The sequence below is a fragment of the Martes martes genome (assembly GCF_963455335.1).
Source record: "Martes martes genome assembly, chromosome: 4".
NCBI classification, from domain to species: domain Eukaryota; kingdom Metazoa; phylum Chordata; class Mammalia; order Carnivora; family Mustelidae; genus Martes; species Martes martes.
Window position 1 is genome coordinate 3,793,532 of NC_137891.1, and position 19,010 is coordinate 3,812,541.

Here is a 19,010-nt window from a genome sequence, read left to right on the forward strand (position 1 = left end):
TGCATGGCCCTGCGCAGTGGGGCGGGCTGCTTCGGCCGGGTCTGGCGCAGGGTGTCGGGGCTCCCGGACGCCTGGCCCCGGCGCTCGAGCAGCCTCCTGTGCCTGTCCGCCTTCTCGCCCGAGCCCGGGCCCGCGCCGCCCCTGCCCCGCCAGCCGCCTCGCGGTGGCGGCGGCTGTGGCGGCCCCGGCGGAGGGGGGCCCCCCCAGCCTCCCCGCCCCCCGCCTCCCCGCTGCTGCTGCTGCTGCTGCTGCTGCTGCTGCTGCCGCCGCCGCTTACAACTTGGAGGCGGCGGCGGCGGCGGCGGAGGAGGCGGCGGCGGCCGCCGGGCGCTGCAGTGGGACGCGCGCGGCTGCGAGCCTGCGGGACATGCCCCCCGCGCCGGCTCCTTGCTGGCGGCCATGAAGAGGCAGAACGTGCGGACTCTGTCCCTCATCGTCTGCACCTTCACCTACCTGCTGGTGGGCGCCGCCGTCTTCGACGCCCTCGAGTCGGACCACGAGATGCGCGAGGAGGAGAAACTCAAAGCCGAGGAGATCCGGATCAAGGGGAAGTACAACATCAGCGCCGAGGACTACCGGCAGCTGGAGCTGGTGATCCTGCAGTCCGAGCCGCACCGCGCCGGCGTCCAGTGGAAATTCGCCGGCTCCTTCTACTTTGCCATCACGGTCATCACCACTATAGGTAAGGGCTGGGCGCGCCGCCGCCGGGCTCCCCGCGCCCCGGGAGGAGTCCGGGGAGGCGGCTGAGCGCGCGGCGCAGGGCTGGGTGCGGGGCGCCGAGGGTTAAACGCAGCCTGTCGCCGGGGGGGGGGCCCTCCCGCCGCGCCCCCTCCTCTCTCCGGAGCCCCCGCCTCTCCTGTGCCTCCGAGCCTCTCCCCTCGCGGACCCCACCCGGAGCTGCGCTCCGCGCCGGTGTCTGGGCCGGGCGTGCGAGCCCCGAGCGAGCGTGCCGGAGCCTGGAGGGCGGAGGCGCCACTTTTGCGAAGAGAGTGGAGCGCTAAGAATAATCCCAGAGCAGACACCCACCCACCCACCGCCCCAGCGCGGGCTGGGCTGCGCGGGGTTCCAAGCCTTACACTTACTACCTCTCCGGGACTTGGAGAGGGCCGGCCTGGCTCCGCAGCACGGAGAGGGACTCGGGCGGCGGGGGACCCTCGCAAGGCTCGTCTTGTCTGAGCCCAGATTTCAGCTTTCCTCCCTCCTGGCTCCTCTTGGAATTCTGGAGCCTGGTCGTGCCAGGACCCCGGGGGTGGGGGCTGGGGGGGAGAGTTTGTTCTCTGGTGACTGGGGTGGGGGTGGCAGCCAGGTGAACCGCTCCGAGAGGGCAGTGGAGGGCGGGAGGAGGGCAGAGCCTGTCCACCCGAAGGCCGTGCTGGTGGGGAAGCCAAGTGTGCTTGCTGCCCAGAAACTGGGGAGGTTCAGCCCTGGTCTGGGGAGAGAGTGCACCCTGGGGACTCCTGTGGCTCCCTCTCCCCAGGGCGCTTCCACGGAGCAAAGCCTCTGAGAGGTGCCTAGGGCAGTGCCCCCACTGAGGTCAGGGGGTTTGGAGAGCCTGCAGGTGTGACACTTTGAGACCCTTGGGAACTGGATCAGGTCACTTCGCCCCAGTGGATGTGGCAGTAGGGAGGGTGGCATCTCTGTGGTTTCCGTGGTTTGCAACTTGTCCCCCCCCCCGCCCCCCGTGGCACCCTCCTTCTGCATGGACATCTCCGTGGACCTGTCAGGGCCACTGTGTTGGCTCTGGAGGCCTCTTTTCTGTGCCAGTCCAGTTCCCTGTGCCCCCTCGCTGTGAGAAGAGGCCTCCTCCCGCTCACACTTCTCGCCTCCCTCCGCCCTGAGTCCTCCGGACCTCCTCCTCTAATTTTCCCCTTGCTATTTTTCTTTGTCTGGAAAGCTCTGCCTGCTGAAGAAGCAGGATTGCTCAGTACCATATGCAACAGGAAGCACCAACCCAGGGCGGCCTGTCTCGGCTTCTCGGTGGAGAAGACTTTGTAGGGAGTCATTTTGCCTGAAATGTTTAATTCATTGGTGCAGGTTTTTATGTTTTTGGAAGGAAACCGCTCTTCTGTTGTCTACGTAACTAGCTCTGGGCCCGCCGGCCCCACGCGCTTGGCCCCCGCCGCCAAAACGCAGAAAAGTCCTTCCTCCCCCACCCTGTGCTTCCAGCCTCTGAAAGGGCCAGGCAGTCGTCACCGTCATCCTCGTCTTCCAACTTGCAACCCGAGCTGCGGCCGCAATGTCCGGGTGCACGTGGCGGTGATCCTGGGGGTACGGGGTCCCATCGGCTGTGAGCCCGAGGGCGAGAAATATGCCTCCGGCACTGATGGCCCTGGGGGAGAGACCCATCCTTCCCTAAACATGCCTTTAGTGATCTAGCCCCAAAGCAGGTGACATCTGCGGGCACACCAGCCCCAGGACTGACGTGAGCCCTCGAGACCCGTGGCTGGTCTCACGTGCCGAGCTACAACACCGACGAGAGGATTGGAGGGAAAACCAAACCCCAAGATGCTCCCATTTACCTGAAAAAGGAAATAGGGAGACTGACAACGTTCCCATCAGGGGGTGTTTATTAATCCTTATTGGTAGTTCCGGGCACCTGCTTCCAACGCTCAAGGCTCCAAAGAGAAAAGTCAAGGAACGTGTGGCCGGATGGAGGCCGTTAGTTCAGCGGGGCGCACGGGTGGGACTCCTGTCGTCCAGGACCAGAGGGGCTCCTGATGGCTGTGGATCCTTCTCCCTTCCTTCCTTGAGTTTCCCCTGAGTTTCTGGAAAGAGAGCTTGGAATACATATGTAAGGACAAGGAAGAAAACACTGCCTTTACTCAGCTTCCCCGACCTGAGCTTGGAGCCCAGGGAGCTGGCTTGCAGCCCAAGTCCGGTCACCCTGGAGGACCCAGACAGGTCATTTCTCTTTTCCCAGTGCGGTTTCCGCGCCTGTGGAAGGAGCCGGGACAGTGCTCACCTGCCAGGTTGAAGCTGAGGGCTGGTGGGCCCCGCGGTGCTTGCCACCGCCTGCAGGGCGCCTTGCGCACAGTAGGTGTGAATCCACGCTCCCCTACAGAGGCCAAGTGCGTGCCGGCTGCCTTAGGAAAATGTTTAGCAGGAGAGCTCAGATTTACAGGAAACAAAGCACCTTTCTAGCTAATTCTGTTTGTTTTCTTCTTTTTTAATATAAATGCAAATTAAGGTCCTCCTAGGCCTGGAACAAAAACCAGCCCCAAGCCAGGCCCTCCGAGGAGCTGTATCCTATTGGACAGTGATATTAATGAGTCAGGTGAATCTTCACGGGTGTTCTTATTTTTAATCTAACCTTGAGCGATTTCTCGAGCACGCTGCAACTTTGAGCCCCAGTCAGTGAGGCAGGCGGGCTCTGGTGGCACTCGTGGTCCGTAAGTGAACTCCGCTTCTCGGATGCGGTTATTAGTTCACTCTCGGAAATGGATTTTAAAAACGATATAATTAGCACTTTGCACTGGATCCGTGGCCGCACCTCCCCGCGAGGCTGGGAAGGGAGCGCACGCCGGCCCGCCGCCTGGCTGTCAGGCACCATGGGCGGAGGGAGGGGGACACGGGTCCAGTGGGCCCAGAAAGGGCACGCTCAGCACAGCCGGCCGTGGCTTCCAGGCGCCGTTCCTCTGAACCTGTGGCTTCTGACATTTGTGGCATTTGAAGCCACCTGCGGGGCTGTGGCCCCTGTTGAAGATGGGAGCACCCCCTCCCACACACACACACACATACAACGCCATACCCTAATCTGCTTAGCAGGATGGTTGGAAGTCTCTGCCCCCAGGCCCAGGGCCTGGCTGGAATTCCTCTGCCCAGGGCAAAGTCCTAAGGGACCCCTGTGCCCCGGGGGGCAAACCAGTAACCTTCCTAGAGGAGGTGCCCTGGGCCCCAGCTACCCCAAGGCCAGCGCTCCTCTGCCTGCAGAAGGGGATCTCCGTGACGCTTCTGTGTTGACTCTAACATCTGTGACCTCGGTTGTCAGCCCCTTCAGGACCATGAAAGATGGAGAAGCCCCACTTAAATTCACATCCCATCTGCAGGGCCCGGAGGACCAAGGACACTGGCCTGGGGGCGGGGGGGGGGGCGGAGGTGGGGAAGGAGATGGGAGTTTTTGGTTTTGGCTACAGTTTGGAGGAGCAGTGTCTCTCCGGGCCCTTGGGGAGCATCCAGAGCAGGGCCGGTGGCCCTGGGGCCCCGGGGTGACTGGCTCAGGAGGCAGGGTCTGCTGGCGGGGGGTGGGGCAGACTCTGGGAATAAGTTCTGGGGCTCCAGTAGGTTCCTTGCTTAAGGTCCCCTGCCTGCAGGAAGTGGGAGCCCAGAGGGGCATCTCCAGGTTCTCACTGGCACGTGGAACCCGAACGGGGCTTCCCCGTGCTGGAGAGCGGGTTCCGGTGTTTTCTGGCACTCCCGGGTGTAGTTTCCAATGCAGAGTTTACGCTCTCGCTGTGCGCCTGCCCCTGCCTTGTCTGCGTTGCCTCTGAGACTCTCGGGACAGGCTAGATGACAAGATAAGGCCTGGCCTTGAGGCAGGAGGGGAGCTGGAAACCCAGACTGCTGGTCGTGCTCCAGCGTGAGGAGTAGGGACAGTGGAGCCCAGTTAACCCGTCTGCGCCCTGGGTGCGGGATGCCCAGCGGGAGTGCTCCCCCTGGGGAGGGCCCTTTGCGTCCTCCTGGCAGGTCCTCACCCTCCAGGGAGGCTTGGCCTTACCCCTGCCGCCTGCTGCCTCCCTGAGCTGTGCCCCTGCTCCTGCGCCTCCCCCTCTGTCAGCATGGGGAGGGGGACCCCAGGAGAACTGTGTCTGGACCCCCGTGCCCCCCGCGCCTGCAGGCCCGGCCCAGGGTGGGCATCCGGCGAAGGAGCACAAAGTGGACGCAGGCCCTGAGGGCCAGAGCAGGCTGGTGCTGCAGGGAGCAGCGAACGCACGCATGCGCTCGCCTCCCCTACCACCCCGCCGGGACCATTGCCCCACTTGCTGGATGAGAAAACTGAGGTGCAGATTCAGCAGCCCAGGGAGGCAGAGGGCCGTGAACTCCGTGACGCCCTGTGGGCTCCCGCTGTGGCGTTGTCCCGGGAGCCCAGGATGGGCCTGTGGAACATTCCGTCTGCACCTTTCTGCCTCCCCCTGTCACTGCAACGCCCGGGAGATCTGCGGGGCGAGACCCCGGTGAAGGGCCTGCTCAGGCACACAGGGGGCCTGGACCCCAGGGGTGGCGCGCCCTTGTTCCTTTCCCGTGTGGCCGCCGTCCGTGGGCAGGAGCCCTGCGATGCTGTGGCTCCTCCTCCTCCTCCCCCAGGCCCTGTTTGGACCCGGCCTCGCTGCTCGCTGCTCGAGGTGGCACTGGCCCTCCAGTAAACACTGCCTATTTATAGTCGTGGCGGAGGCAGAGACCTGAGGTCCCTTCTGACTCCGGGGGACATGAAAGAGACGGCTGAAGTGTATGCGGGCTCCTAGGGGGTGCTCTGAGCAGGGAAGATGTCAGAGGAGACCCAGGCTTCCAGCTCTCGTCGCCAGTACCCGCTCTTCCCTGGGTCGTCTCCCCAGCTCGTCCGGGGGGGTCAGAGCAGCAGCAGGAGGGGAAGCAGCCCTCAAGGTACAGCTCTCCTCCCCAGGCCCCTGGGCTCACACCTCCCGCCATCCATTCCCGTGCCCTCACTCCCTGGGTCCTCCAGGCACCTGTTTGTTCATGCTGTGTGCACCCTTGCGTGCCTACAGCCATGCTTCCGGACACTCACTCACCCTCTCTCTCATTCCCTCATTTACTGCTCTGAGCCTCCGCCCGGGCCTGCTCACTCCTGCGTCACCAGGGTTTGCCCCTCTCCTTCCCCGGGCTGGGCGGGGGGAGGAGGCATGTGGTCGTGAGTGTGCCCAGGGCCCCCACCAGCATCTCCATCGGTGCGAGAACCTTGACGCTGGGATCTCCAGGGCCTGCCAGCCCCATGTCCCTCCTCAGAAACTCTCAGCCAATCCCAGGCACTTTTGATTTTTTAAAAATGTTTATCGAGGGGCATCTGGGTGGCTCAGTGGGTTAAGCGTGTGACTCTTGATTTCGGCTCGGGTTATGATCTCGGGGTCATCAGGGTGGGCCCCACGTCGGGCTCTGTGCTCAGGGGGGGAGTCTGCTCGGGACCCTCCCTTGCCCTCGACCTCACCCCCTGCACACGCACTCCCCCCCGTTTCAAACAAATAAATGAAAATCTTTAAAAAATATTTATTAAATTATAGTGTTCACACAGAAAAGTACACTTAAATGACAAGTGTATTGCTCAGGAATTCTTTAAAAAAATTTTTTTTAATTTCAGGGTAGAATCTAGTGATTCATCAGATGCATATAATGCCCAGAGCTCATTCCATCACATGCCTCCTTCTCGCCCATCCCCCGGTCTCCCCGTCTCCCCGTCCTCCGTCTCCTCCAGCAACCCTCGTTTTTTCCCTAACTCTTGCCTCCCTGTTTTTGTTTTTTTCCCTTCCCTTCCCCTATGTTCATCTGTTTTGTTTCTTAAATTTCACATATGAGTGAAATCATATGCTATGTGTCTTTTTCTGATTGACTTATTTCGCTTAGCGTCCTACCCTCTAGTCCCATCCACGTGGCTGCCAATGACAAGGTTCCATTCTTTTTGATGGCTGAGTAATATTCCCTTATACCTGCACGGGGACATATATGGCGATCTCGTTTCTGTATTCCTCTGTCGATGGACATCTGGGCTCTTTCCACAGTTTGGCTGTTGTGGACCTTGATGCTCTAAATATTGGGATTCACGTGACTCTTTGAATCAGTATTTTCGTATCCTTTGGATAAATACCTTGGTTGTAGGGTAACTCCATTTAACTCCATACTGTTTTCCAGAGGGGCCGCCCCAGCTCGCATTCCCACCAGCAGTGCCGGAGGTTCTCCTTTCTCCGCATCCTCGCCAGCATCTGTCGTTCCTGATTTGTTCGTTCCAGCCGACCTGACTGGGGTGAGGTGGTGTCTCACTGTGGTTCTGATCCGTATTTCCCTGATGCCGAGTGACGCTGTATCGCTCAGTATTTCTTACAGACAAACCATGTCCTTGTCGCCAGCACTCGGGTCGAGAAATAGGATTACTAACACCCCAGAACCTCCCTCGCCAGTCAGCTTCTCCTTGAATGCCTCTAGTGACAGGGGGCTCATTACCTCGCATGTAAGGCAGTATGTGTGTGTAGTTGAATGACGAGGTGGTTGCGCACGGTTCTGACGTGGTGGGGCACCACGTGGAGAGGGGGTGTTTGCCTGTCAGGGGGGTGTTCTTTCAAAGGGGTGACCAGGTTCTGTGATGGTCACGTGAAGAGGGGTGAGAAAATCTGCATTCAGATACTAGAAGTTGGGAGGCCAGGCCCAAAAGAGGAGAGGGAACTCGGCCCATGCGTGTGGCGGTGCAGGTGAGTGGGGGAGGGTGTGTTGAGGTAGTCCGGGCTAGGACGGGCACAGGGAGCCTGGAGAGACAGGCCGCCGGCCCCGGGGACCTGCCCCTCTGAGCTAGAGCACAAGCAGCCCCACCCTCTGTTTCCACCAGCCTTGCCAGAGCCCCAGGGACTTGGGGGCGAGGGCGCCGGCTGGGCCAGGCTGATAAAGGAGGGGCAGTCCGCACTGTTGAGAGTCGCACGGGCAGCGGGATTTGGGGACATGAGTGTTCAGATGAGGGTCCCTTCACCCAGGGGATGTCCTCCTCCATGCCAGCTTTGGGGGCCGGGCTCTTGGTGTTCATTTCATCAAGGGATTTTGCTCGAGGACCCCTTTTCCTGCCTGTCCCAACCCCGGGATCTCTGCCTGTAGAAGGTTCTCCCTTTCCAGCTAAGGGCACCCAACCTGTAAGCTTACAGGTCTCCAAAGGAAAGGGCGATCAAAGCTTGGTCTGCCTTCTGTCCCTAACCGACTTCAGGGGCTCGGAGGTCGTCCTAAGCCCCTGAGTTTCTCCCCGTCACCCCGCCATAAGCCTGGTCCTTTTCCTCTGAGCCATTTGGGCCTGTGTGTGTGCTCTCCAGGTCTGGTCGGACCGCCAGGGAGAGCAGACCATCCCCCCTGCCATTGTCAAGGTCGAGGTACTTCTTTTCCTGCCCCCGCCAGGCATGCTCGCGGTCACCTTCCTGGGCAGCCCCTCCCTGGGCTGACAGGGCTGGAGCTTCTAGTTCGTGCAGACTTCTCTGTCCTCCTCAGGGGCAGGTTCTCCGTCCTTGTGTTGGTGTGAACCCAGGTACAGTCTCTGACGTCAATCTCTGAATAAAAAAGTAGAATCCTGCACTGCGGACCCAGAGTAGAGGGGATGGTGGGTAGGAGAGTGGGCAGTGGTGGGGAGAGAGAAGAAAATTCTGGAGCGAGCCCGAGAGTGTTGGCCCGGCCGGGCAGCACGTCGTGAGCAGCTGTCGGCGCCGAGCGTTCCCTGGACGGTCTTCCCAGGGTGCGGCCGCTGCCCCACCCCTGCTACTGCCTGGGTTTTCGGGGGTCAGCCGGACCTCCAGCAATGATGAGACCTGCCCCAGGGGATGGCCACTTGCACGGGCCAGCCCTGAACTGTCCTCACGCTCCTCGTGTGCCCGGCCCTGCGAGGAGCCAGTGGGGGGCCCTGGTGAAGGGTGGGGTCAGACTAGAGGAGGGGGCAGTGTGACCAGGGGCCGTGGTTGAGGCGGGGACACCTTTGGTGTGGCAGGGGGATGCTGGGCCTGGCATTCTGAGGCTGGGGGAGGCGGGTCTGTCCCGCACCTGTGGCCGCAGCCTCCCCGTCCAGGTGACCCCGCGTGCCTCCCGGGACTGAGCCCAGAGGGGCTCGGGGAACAGACAGATCCTGGGGTCCTGTGGCCCCAGTCCTGGTCATGTCCATTAGGCCTCAGCTCCCTCCTCTGTGAAGCAGAACCACAGAACTTGGCGTGTGTTGCTGTGAACACCGAGCACACACCTGGGAAAGGCCTCCTGACCCGCACCTGGGGCTTTGGGTCCTTAGGGTGACGTTCAGGTGGATGCCAAGCTGTCGTGTGCGCGAAGCGGGGAAGTTGTCAGGTGCGGCCCACCACGCCCTTGGGGACATCCGTCTTCGGCACGGCCCGTGACGCTGACCCTCACGAGGGGTCTTGCCAGTTGCCGAAGGAGGCTCTCGGCGCGGGGGGCCAGGCTCGTGGGCTTTCAGGGCCACAGTGGGCGAGCCCAGCCGTTCAATTTCCCCAGACCGTCCCTGTTGAGAAAATGTGGCTTCCTGGGATGTCTGCCACCACGACTGCCTTTGGGAAAGCGCACGGCTCCCACCTTCCCCTGCTGGTAGCCTGTCCCCTCCCGGGTCAGAGCCCGGTCCTCAGGCCAGAGCCGCTTCCAGTCCTCCAGTTCCTGCCGTGTCTGCCCCGGTCAGAGCTCTCGCCTGCTTCCCGCTCTCCAGCTGTGCGTTGCCCTCCCCGGGCTCTCCTTCCCCTGCTTGGACAGAGGACTTGTCGCTCTGCCCCCAGCCCACTGCAGCCCGCCGTCCTGGGACACCTCGCCGTCCCGGGACACCTCGCTCACCGTGCCCTAGTTTTGTGTCTGTGCCAAAGCATCCCGGGTAGACTCCTGAGCCCCCAGGGCGGGGCTGGGCTCGGGGTCCCCAGAAGGTGTTCGGGGCAGGCCTGCTAGACCCTGAGCCATACCCCTGGCCCCTGAAGGCAGGACGACTTAGGGCTGAGTGGCTCAGGGCTCCATCTTCCCACTCGGTTATGTGCCTGGGGGCCCCTGGGCAGGTGCAGGTCGGAGGAGGCCTCAGGCTTGCGAACTCGAGTTCTTGGTTTTAGTGGAAGGTTAGGGGCCCATCTTGCCGCATGGGGAGTGTCCCACTCCTCAGGCTTCGATGTGTGATGTCGGTCTCCAGCACCACCACTAGTGACAGACCCACGTGAGAAAGCCGGGCGCCCGTGGGAAGAGACGACTGTCTGCGAAATGGCCTCTGGCCGTCCCTGGGACCCTGCCCGTGCTCTCCCCTCCACGCAGCCTGGCACGGTGCTCTCAAGGCGCTGTGACTGTCCTCGTGTCGGTCCCCCAGACACCGGTCAGAAGGTGACAGTGAGTGCTTGGGCTGTGCTGGCTCTGCGCACCTGAAAGCCACCTGGTCCTCGAAAGGGTTGGTTGGTTGACTCTCCGATGGAATGTCGGGAACAAGACATTGTGTCAGGGCCCTGGAATGGTAGTAAGTGGGTGGAGCCAGTGGCGGTGGGGTCTTTGGATCTTGTCGACCATTTGTCAGAGGTGTGGAGTGTAGGCATGTATCTGGGGTGCCGTGAGTTCCAGGGGTGGGTGAGGCCTGCCGGGGAGGAGGGACAGAGCCTGGGGGCCAGCAGCCAGCAGGGGAGCCGTCCACATGGAGGCGGTGGCTGCAGCCCTGCCGTGGTCGTGCCCCGGGCCCCCAGAGTCCCCTGTGTTTGTGCACCTGCCCCTCCTGCTGCCCGGCCCACAGCTTCGAGCCCAGGAGGAGCTGGGTGAGGTGACTCTGCCGGTCACTCTCGGAGCTCCCGTTGGGCACTGCTCTGGCTGTGTCCCTACCTCTGTGGGCCAGAGACCGTGACTTCTTGGGGGCCACAACGAGGATGCTGGCGTGAGCGCAGCAGAGGGCGCGGATCTGTGTGGAGGGCCCAGCTCCGGCCTGTCGTGCACTGGGTTCTGACCCCCGCCCCCCTGGTGACCTTGGGCGAGGGCGGCCTTCACCCCGCCCACTGCCCACCTTGGGGCTGGGTACTTCTCGGCAGTCAGGCCTCCCGTGGACTGTCGGATGTTCGGCCACATCCCTGCCTCTGCTGACACCCTCATCCAGCTGTGACAGACAGAATTGTCTCCGACGTGGCCCCATGGCCCCCCGCCTGGGGACTTCTCTTCACTGAGCCTCCTCGGCGGGATTGGAGGAGAAGCTGCCTCCCGCCGATCGTGGAGGGTGGGGGCCGAGGGGCGTGTGTGCGTGTGTGTCTGCGTGTCCATGTGTGTGCGTGTGTATGTGTGTGTGCATGTGCGTGTATGATCACGTGAACTGTGTGTCTCATTCACATGTGTGCCCCGGAAAGGGAGCTCCTTCCCTCGGCTCAGAGGAGGACACGCAGGAGAGGCCAGTCCAGTTGTGGGGTGTCTCAAGGGAAGGTGACTGGCAGGGAGAGCTCCGGTGGGGCTGAGGTGAGCTGGCTCATGTGGGGTGGGGGGAGCCACTCGGGGACTGCGGTGAGTGTCACTCGGGTGGGGGTGAGTCACTCAAGTGGTACTGGGGTGAGTCACGCAGGTGGCACTGTGGTGAGTCACTCAGGGGGATTGGGGGGAGTCACTCAGGTAGAGTTTGGGGAAGTTACTCAGGTGGGATTGGGGTGAGTCATTTGGGGTAGGGGTGAGTCACTCCGATGGAAATGGGGGGAGTCACTCAGGTGTCGGGGAGCACCCCGGTGGACCCCTGGCTTCCAGCCCTCACGTAGGAGCTGAGGGCAGCGTTGTGGGGGGGACCGTGGCCCTTGCTGCAACCGGGTTATATGGCCCTGGGTCTGTCTGGAGACAGCTCTGGACTCCGTGGCTTGGCGGGTGGTATTGGGACTTTATGTCTCTTAGAGTCGGTGTAAAAGTTGTGCTGCTGACGTGGGCCGTCCTGGGCTTTGGGCCACATGTCTTGTGTGGGGCCCAGGAGAGGACTGGGCTCCAGGACGCTGCGGGGGACTGGGGAGATGTTCCTGCAGGGTCTGGTTGTTATGACGGGGCTCCCAGCGAGGGTGCCGTTTCTGGAAGGGCAGACTGTGTGCCCTGAGTACAGAGGAGCCCTGGTCGTGGTCAGAACGGGTCTCTCACGGATTAGGGACATGTGCAGGCCAGAGGGACGCAGACCATGGCAGAGTGGATGCTGGTGTGGGTTGATTCACAGAAAAGCTCCCACGTCACTGAACACTAGTAAGCAATGGCAGAACATATTTTGTAAAGAGTCGGGGAAGGCCCCAGAACTCCCCTGTGGGTCTGTGGTCATGTACAAAATGGCTTTAGCGTTTCATGTTCACATGCTCGTCATTGCCCACACGTGCCCACTGTTTCTTTCACTTTATCAGAATGAATGTGTTAGACATTGTGTTCAGCTGCCTGCAGCAGAAAACCCAATTAATGGTGACTTGACCGGACAACAGTCTCATCTTCCTCAGTTGAGGTGTCTGGGCCAGGTAGATGGGCTGGTAGGCGGCTCCGTGGTGTCCTCAGAGACTCCAGCTCCTACTGACGTTCTGCTCAGCCACCTCAGCTTGGCTTTTGTCCTCAGGCCAGTGCCTCATGGTCCCAAGATGGCTGCATCACCACCAACATCACCTCCAGCATCCTCCTGGGAGCGAGAAGCCAAAGAACAAATGAGAAAGGCATGTACCATGTGGGCTTTCTCCTATCTAAAGAGCTTTCCTGGATGGCCCACCCAAGGTTTCTGTTCACACCTCATTGGCCAAGACTGTGTCTCTTGACCAATCTTAGCTACAGGGGAGTCTGGAAAATGGGGCATATTGTTCTCAAACCTCACTGGGGTTCTGATGGTGAGGAAGGAGTGGAGGGAGGTGCTGGTGGGCACCCACGGTGTCTATCGGGGATGCCTCGTGGTTCCGAGCCCTTTCCTTCCTGAGTTTATGTCCAGCTTTGCCTTGTGTTTCTGCCATCTTAAGGGAGGTTTATTTTTACAGTTCTGCATCCTCTGAAGGAATGTACTGTTGTCTCTTTACTCCCCTGTTTATAGCAATGGAATGTACCTTTTTTATTTTCATTTTTTGCCGGTTATAGGTAGTGCTTTCCCGAACATCTCTGTGTGTGTGTGTGTGTGTGTGTGTGTGTGTGTGTGTGTAGATTCTGCTGAGTTCTTACTTGAGGGTTTGGTGGTGATGGGATCCCCAGGTCAGGGGGCACTTATGTTCTTACTGTTTCAGAAGGTTTTCTTAGTAGTCTCTGTGTAGCCTGGACCAGGTTGTACAGGGTTGGAAGGCTGGTGTCCACCGCTGGGAAAATCCGCCTTCGTCCCAGACATGGCGGGTCCCAGGGCATCCGTGGGTGCATTTGTAGATCTGGAACCTACAACCTTGTGAACACCATGGAACAAGGCAGGAGCCGACGAGTCCCTGGACTGTGGTCTGGCCTGGGGACGGGAAGTTCTGTGTGGTCAGTCTGGTCTGGCCTGTTGGCATGGTCACTGGAACCCTGAGCAGAGGATCAGCCCCAGTGGGGAGGAGTGCCTTCTGTGGTTGATTAGTCATGCCTGCCGTGGGGATAGAATGGACCACAATAGCATGCTTGGTACATCCTGGCCCGTCCTGGACCAGTGAAAGGGAGGACTTCAGAGACGGAAGTCTTTCCCACCGCTGTGCCCAGAGCGCCGTCGCTGTGGCGGGCTCTGTGGATGTTGCTTGTCACTGGGACGTCTACTTTACAAGGCAGGTTCCCATCCTCTACCATCTTCCATCCACATAATGACCCTGTGACATAGGTGGGGTTGAGTATTAACCCTGTTGTGCTGATGAGGGTCACAGAGATCCAGGGACTCGCCCGAGGTGACACAGTGGAGTTGGGACTTGAACTCAGGTCGTGGGCCCTGAAACCCTGCATTCTTGCTGTCTCAGCCCCGCCTTCCCTCTGTGTTCCCAGATCGCGGGCTGGGGACGGAAAAGTCAGCCTCAGTGACTGTTGTCGGATACGAGGACTCAGAGGCCATCTTGTCCCGCCCTTTATGGTTGGGATGAGGCCATGGCTGAACCCTCTAGCGACAGGGAGCTCACCACTTCCCTAAATTAGTAGGGAAAGGCAGATGTGATGTCAACGTTCAAACAAACAAGAGGCCCGAGATCTCCCATCTGCTTGTTCTGGTTGTGCCGACCAGAGCTTCCCAGGGCAAGGTTAACCTCTCTTCTCTTGCCTCAACAACCGTGATCAGTCGCGGGTTGTCTAGAGGGTTCTGGTTCCTTACAGACACCATCTCGGTGAGTCCCGTCCTCTCAGCAACCTTATCAGAGAGACACTTTCATGCATTCCCATTTTAGGCTGATGTGGAAGATCAGGGAGGTTAAGCAACGTGCCCGAGGTCACACGGCTCCGCGGTGGCGGGGGCAGGGCTGAGACCCAGGCAGTCTGACCTCAGAGTCTGTGCTTGTAACAGTATTGTTTTATGCTGCTGCTGGCGACCTTCTGTATCAGTTAGCTAGTGACGCGTAACAAATCACCCACCACTGGGGGGCTTGAAACAACAGCCATTTGTTACTGCTCACAGTCTGGCTCAGCTGGGTGCTCTTTGTCACCGCTGGCCCGCAGGCTGACTGGGACAGCTCTGTTCACCGCCACTGTGCGTTTTCCTCTTGCAGACGGCAGAGGCACACGAGGGCAGGGAAAGCAGGTGCGGTCCTTCCTGCCATGCCCCCTCTGTGACTGTCATTTCACCCACATGCCTTTGGCTGCAGCAAGTCACAGGAGTCCAAGGGCAGCTGGTGCACCTGCCCCCGAGGAGGCTGGGTTGGAGGTATGGTCTGCTTATCCTGCCGGCTGACCACGAGCCCACCACACCCCTGGCCAACCCCTCCCCGCTGTCTGTAATCAGCTGCCTGGTACGGTGGAGAGAGCACGGCTTAGGGCTCTAATCTGGGTTCGAATGGTGCTCAGCTCTAAGCTCTAAGCTGATGTGCTCTTTTCTCATCTGTCAAGCAGATGGCATACCGTCTCTCTCTGTGGGGGGCAGCTCTGCTGTCGTGACAAAGCACCATGGACTGGGGGCTGATGCAACAGAAACTTGATGTCTGCCAGCTCTGGAGTGCAGAAGTCAGAGGTCAAGGTGTCTGCAGTGTTCGTTCCTTCTGAGGCCATTCTCCCTGGCATGTAGATGGCGTGTTCTCCCCGTGTCCTCCTGTGGTCGTCCCTCTGTGCATGCCTGCGTCCTCCCCTCCTCCTCTTACAAGGACCTCAGTCGCTTTGGAGGGGGGCCCCACATATGACCTCAGTTTACCTTGATGCCTTCTGTAAAGAGCCATCTCCAAATACAGTCACATTCTGACATCCTGGGCAGTAGGACTTCAGCATAGGAATTTGGGGGGTTGCAGCCCAGCCCATCACCCACTCTTGGGCTGAACATTAAGTGATAAAAATGGAGATGAAAGCACCTCATCCAGGGCCTGCCCTGGAGCAGTGGCTCAGCAGAGGTTGGTCCTGTGCTGTGTCACATGTAGGAGTAGGAGCCTGTCTCATTATGGTCATGGAGATCATGTGGCCCAACACGTTAATTAGTCTGTTGTCACTCTCAAAATCTGCTTGTATGTTGGGTGAAAAGGCCACGGTGGTAGCATGGAGCCAGGGCAGGCTGTGTCATCAGGAGACCTGAGCTCAGATGCCTGTTCCCCACTTACTAGCAGGGGAAAGCACGCAAGCCCTGTGCCTGGTCCCAGCCTCAGTGTCCCCGTGTGCAGACTCGGGGTGCTCCTGCCCCCTTTAGCATGTCTGGGGCTGGGATACATGAAGCCTCCCGTGCTTCTCTTAAACTAGATTGTCATTGGATTTTCAAGCAGGTAGTGTGCAGTACTTCTGTAACCCACACACGCGCATGGTTGTGGTACGTTTTTGGTGTGATCTTCTTATGATGGTTCTCTATAAGAAGTCCTTATCTTTTGGAGATAAACACTGAAACACTTAGAGATGGAATGCAGGGTCTGGGATTGGCTTCAAAAAAATATGAATTGCAGGAGAAGTTGGGGTGCCTGGGTTTGGGTTGAACAGGATTGGCCATGAGCTAATTACGGAATCTCAGCTCTTTGTACCTGGGAGTCTGTTTCACTGTTTTCTTGCTTTAGTATATGTTTGAAAATGTGCACAGTGAAAACTCCGAACACTTGAACAGAACACAGGGTAGGAGTGGCGGTGCCCGGTCAGGTCCAGCCCCTCGGCCCCGCTCCCAGGAGGTGGTGGCTGCCAGCAGCTTGCTGTGCAGAAGAGGATGCGGCACTTCCTTGGCTCCCACGCCAGCCCTGGCCTGCTCACAAGCTTTCTTTGGCCCGTACATTGCCCGAAAATATTTGGAATTAGTTGCCGACGTGTATTGATCTTTTAAAAGAGCCAGCTGTTGTTTTTAGTTGTTACTTAGGTTGTCTGTCTTCCTCGTTGTTGCGGCTGCGTTGTGAAACACCTATTTTAGCTTCTTGAGGTAGGATTCTCTTTCCCCATCTTCAAGCACCGAGCATTACTAAGCTGTTTTTTTTTTTTTTTTAAGTAAATGCATTAAAGGCTACACATGTTCCTCTTTGTGCTGCCATGGCTGTCTCCCATTGATCTGTTATGGGCACTTATTTGTAAAGAATTCACAAGAAAGCGTATTTTTTTCTTTAATCCAAGAATTAGTTGAAGTGTGCTGTTTCAATATTGTGCACTTTGATGGACGCACATTTTTGTCAGCATAGCCATTACAGACGTGAGCTTTGTGGCCAGACTGCCTAGCTGTTATACCTGCCGTGGCCATTTACTAGCTCTGTGACCTTGGGTGTGAAATGCAACCTCTCTGTGCCTTGGCTTTTGCCACCTGTAAAATGGGCATAGTAGTGGCAATGACCATAGCCGCAGCCGTCAAGGTTGTCAGGATGTCGAAGTGAGCTGTTGTGGTCACACATTTAAAAGAGCTCATGGTCTTCGGACGTTCACTATCTGGGGACGCATTTCTGATGTGCAGCTTCCACATTTTAAAATTTATTGGACTTCTTCCTTGGAATAAAAGGATTACTTTTGGTAAAGTTCCATGGGTTTTGGAAAAGAACATCTATCTCCCCAGTGTGCATACAGTTCTCCCTAAACCAAAAAAAATCAGACTTGCTTATTATGTTATTCAGATCCTTTTCAGGGGTAGAAAACGAACGAACACTGGCTAAGTCAGCCTGTGTGCAGGTTGGGTGACGCACACAGAGGGTTTTAAATGATCACTATTTTGTGGCCCTTCATGCCCAGAGTGGCACCTGTGCTCCAGGCTGGTCCCCACGGTCCCACCCCCATCATGATTCCACGTGGTCCCCTTGTGCCTTCGCTTCCACAGCCAGGCCCCACTGGCGTCCCACCCTGTGCTCAGGTTTATGGTCACTTGATTATCATCATTGTGGAGGCCTCCATAATTTTGGAGGGACGTCTGTCAGTGTCTCCTTCAGCACTTGGCCTTTGGGGTTTGCCCACGTCCTCTTGTGTTTCTGGAATTTTAGTTTCGTGGATTTTGAAGCTTAGACATGGGAAGGTTTGTGTTTGCTGTTTCTTCTTGGTGGAGAAGCTTTACAAAGCAAGCTTTCTTTATCGTTTTTGATACTTCTTACTGTACGTTCTTCCTTATCCTGAGCTTACGTCTGTGCCTGACGGCTTTTATTAACATTTGTGACATAGATGTCCGTGTTTTTAGTTTCTACTTGATACTTTCTCTTCAGGAAGATTGAGGCATGGCTTATAACGAAAGGCATAAAAATAAGGTAAAAGGCAGGTCAGAAATCTGGTGTGTGTGCATGAGATTTGTACACAGTAACCCTCACCATGGCTCTGAGAGAAGCTCGTATGTTTTGGGGCTTCCGAGGAGAAGGACAGAAGGAGAGCCTGTCAGATGCTGGACACAAAGTTGCAGAACAGCGTGTTCTCGTGCCTTCCCTGAGGGCTGGCCCAGTGAGGCGCTGGGGTCGGGAGCATCCCGAGGGGCCCTGCGGAGACGTGGCTGGGCTGGAGGCCCCCGGGAGGGTGTGGAGTGCCCGGGGGTGGCTGGTTGGACTGTCCAGCGAGCGGCCGTGCTGGTCCCCAGAGTCCACTTTCTGGGGCCGCGGGTGCCCAGGCTCCTTTGATTTCCCCCCTCCATCTTCCTTCTGTCATTTGTGGTCATGCTGGTGGCATCGTCTCTGTTTCAAGCGGTTGAAGAAGGATGGGACAGTGGGCAGTGGGCCTGTGACCACTGAGGTTGCTCTCTGAGCACATTATCCTGGAAGCCTCCAGCAACTTCTGCTTCTACTCATTGCCCAGGGTGGGTCTCAGGGCCACACACGGACCATGAGCAGGGTGAGGCCTTGTGCCCCATCTCACACCTGCCTCCAGGCCCCGGGCAAAGTGGAGCCTGGATCCCTGGGTGGGAGGGACCTCCTGGCCTTCTGTTCAGTGGCCCTGCAGATTCTGCGCCCATGCCCACCGTGGCTGGGCCAACCCTCTGCGCCCTCAGCCACGGCCGGCGGCTGCACGTCCTGATAGGGATAGGTGACCTGGTGCCTCCTGGTCAGCGGCAAGCCCGCAGGGTGATCTGCTGTCCCCCGTGTGCGCTTTCTTTCCTGGTGTGGGAAGGGAGCCTGCAGCCTGGGTTGGTTTTGGGTCTCCTGCTGCTGCAGACACGGGTCTCGGTGGTTTTATTTGGCATCTCGGGGCTCCTCAGGAATCCCTTGTTGGAGGAAGCGGCAGAGAAGATGAGGCTGAAAGGGGAAACACCTTCACAGGGAGCCCCCCGCCCCGAGTGAGAAGAGCAGGGCTGTAGGGGTGAGCGGGAGGGAGCTGTCTGGTTTCCAGACACCGGCTCTCCTCCCTCTGCCGGGGGACTCGGTCACTAGCGGGACATCGTTCTCCGTGTCAGAAGCATTTCTTCCCGGGCCCAGTGGCGACCTTGCAAGGAGGAGGTGTTCAGGATGCTGGGACCGTTTTCTCTCCTTCCTTCCTGTCAGGGGGCTGCTGGCCACCAGCCAGGACCTTGCCGTCATGTGTTTTAGAAGAGCCCGGTCGGGGACCCCTGCCCCAGCCTCCGATGCCCCTGGCTGAAACCCACCCTTCCCCGCCACACCCGGGAGACCTGGCCATTCGAGGTGTTCTGGGTTTTTTCCTTAGGGTTTTGTTTTCCAGCCCAGCCTGGGTCCTTTCTGGGCACGGAGAGGAACCCTCTAATTTTTGGCTTCCTCTGGGGATGACCTAAGCATTTGTTGTTAAAGGGCTGGCTGGCGGGGGCCACCGGGCGTTACGCAACACGGCACTGAGACCATGTTCCCTGCTGGCCTTCTCCCCGGGCGTGCATTTCTGAGATGGCTCAA

General features: G+C 58.7%; 1 protein-coding gene across 1 annotated transcript in view; it reads left to right on the forward strand.

Annotated features, from left to right (window-relative positions):
• Positions 1 to 399: 399 nt before the first annotated feature.
• Positions 400 to 19,010, forward strand: part of KCNK9 (potassium two pore domain channel subfamily K member 9) — a gene marked incomplete at both ends in the record, with an annotated part of 74,529 nt that continues 55,918 nt past the window's right edge. The window contains one exon of the mRNA XM_080802236.1: positions 400 to 682. Coding sequence (XP_080658362.1) covers positions 400 to 682 — 283 coding nt within the window. The remainder of the gene's footprint in view (positions 683 to 19,010) is intronic.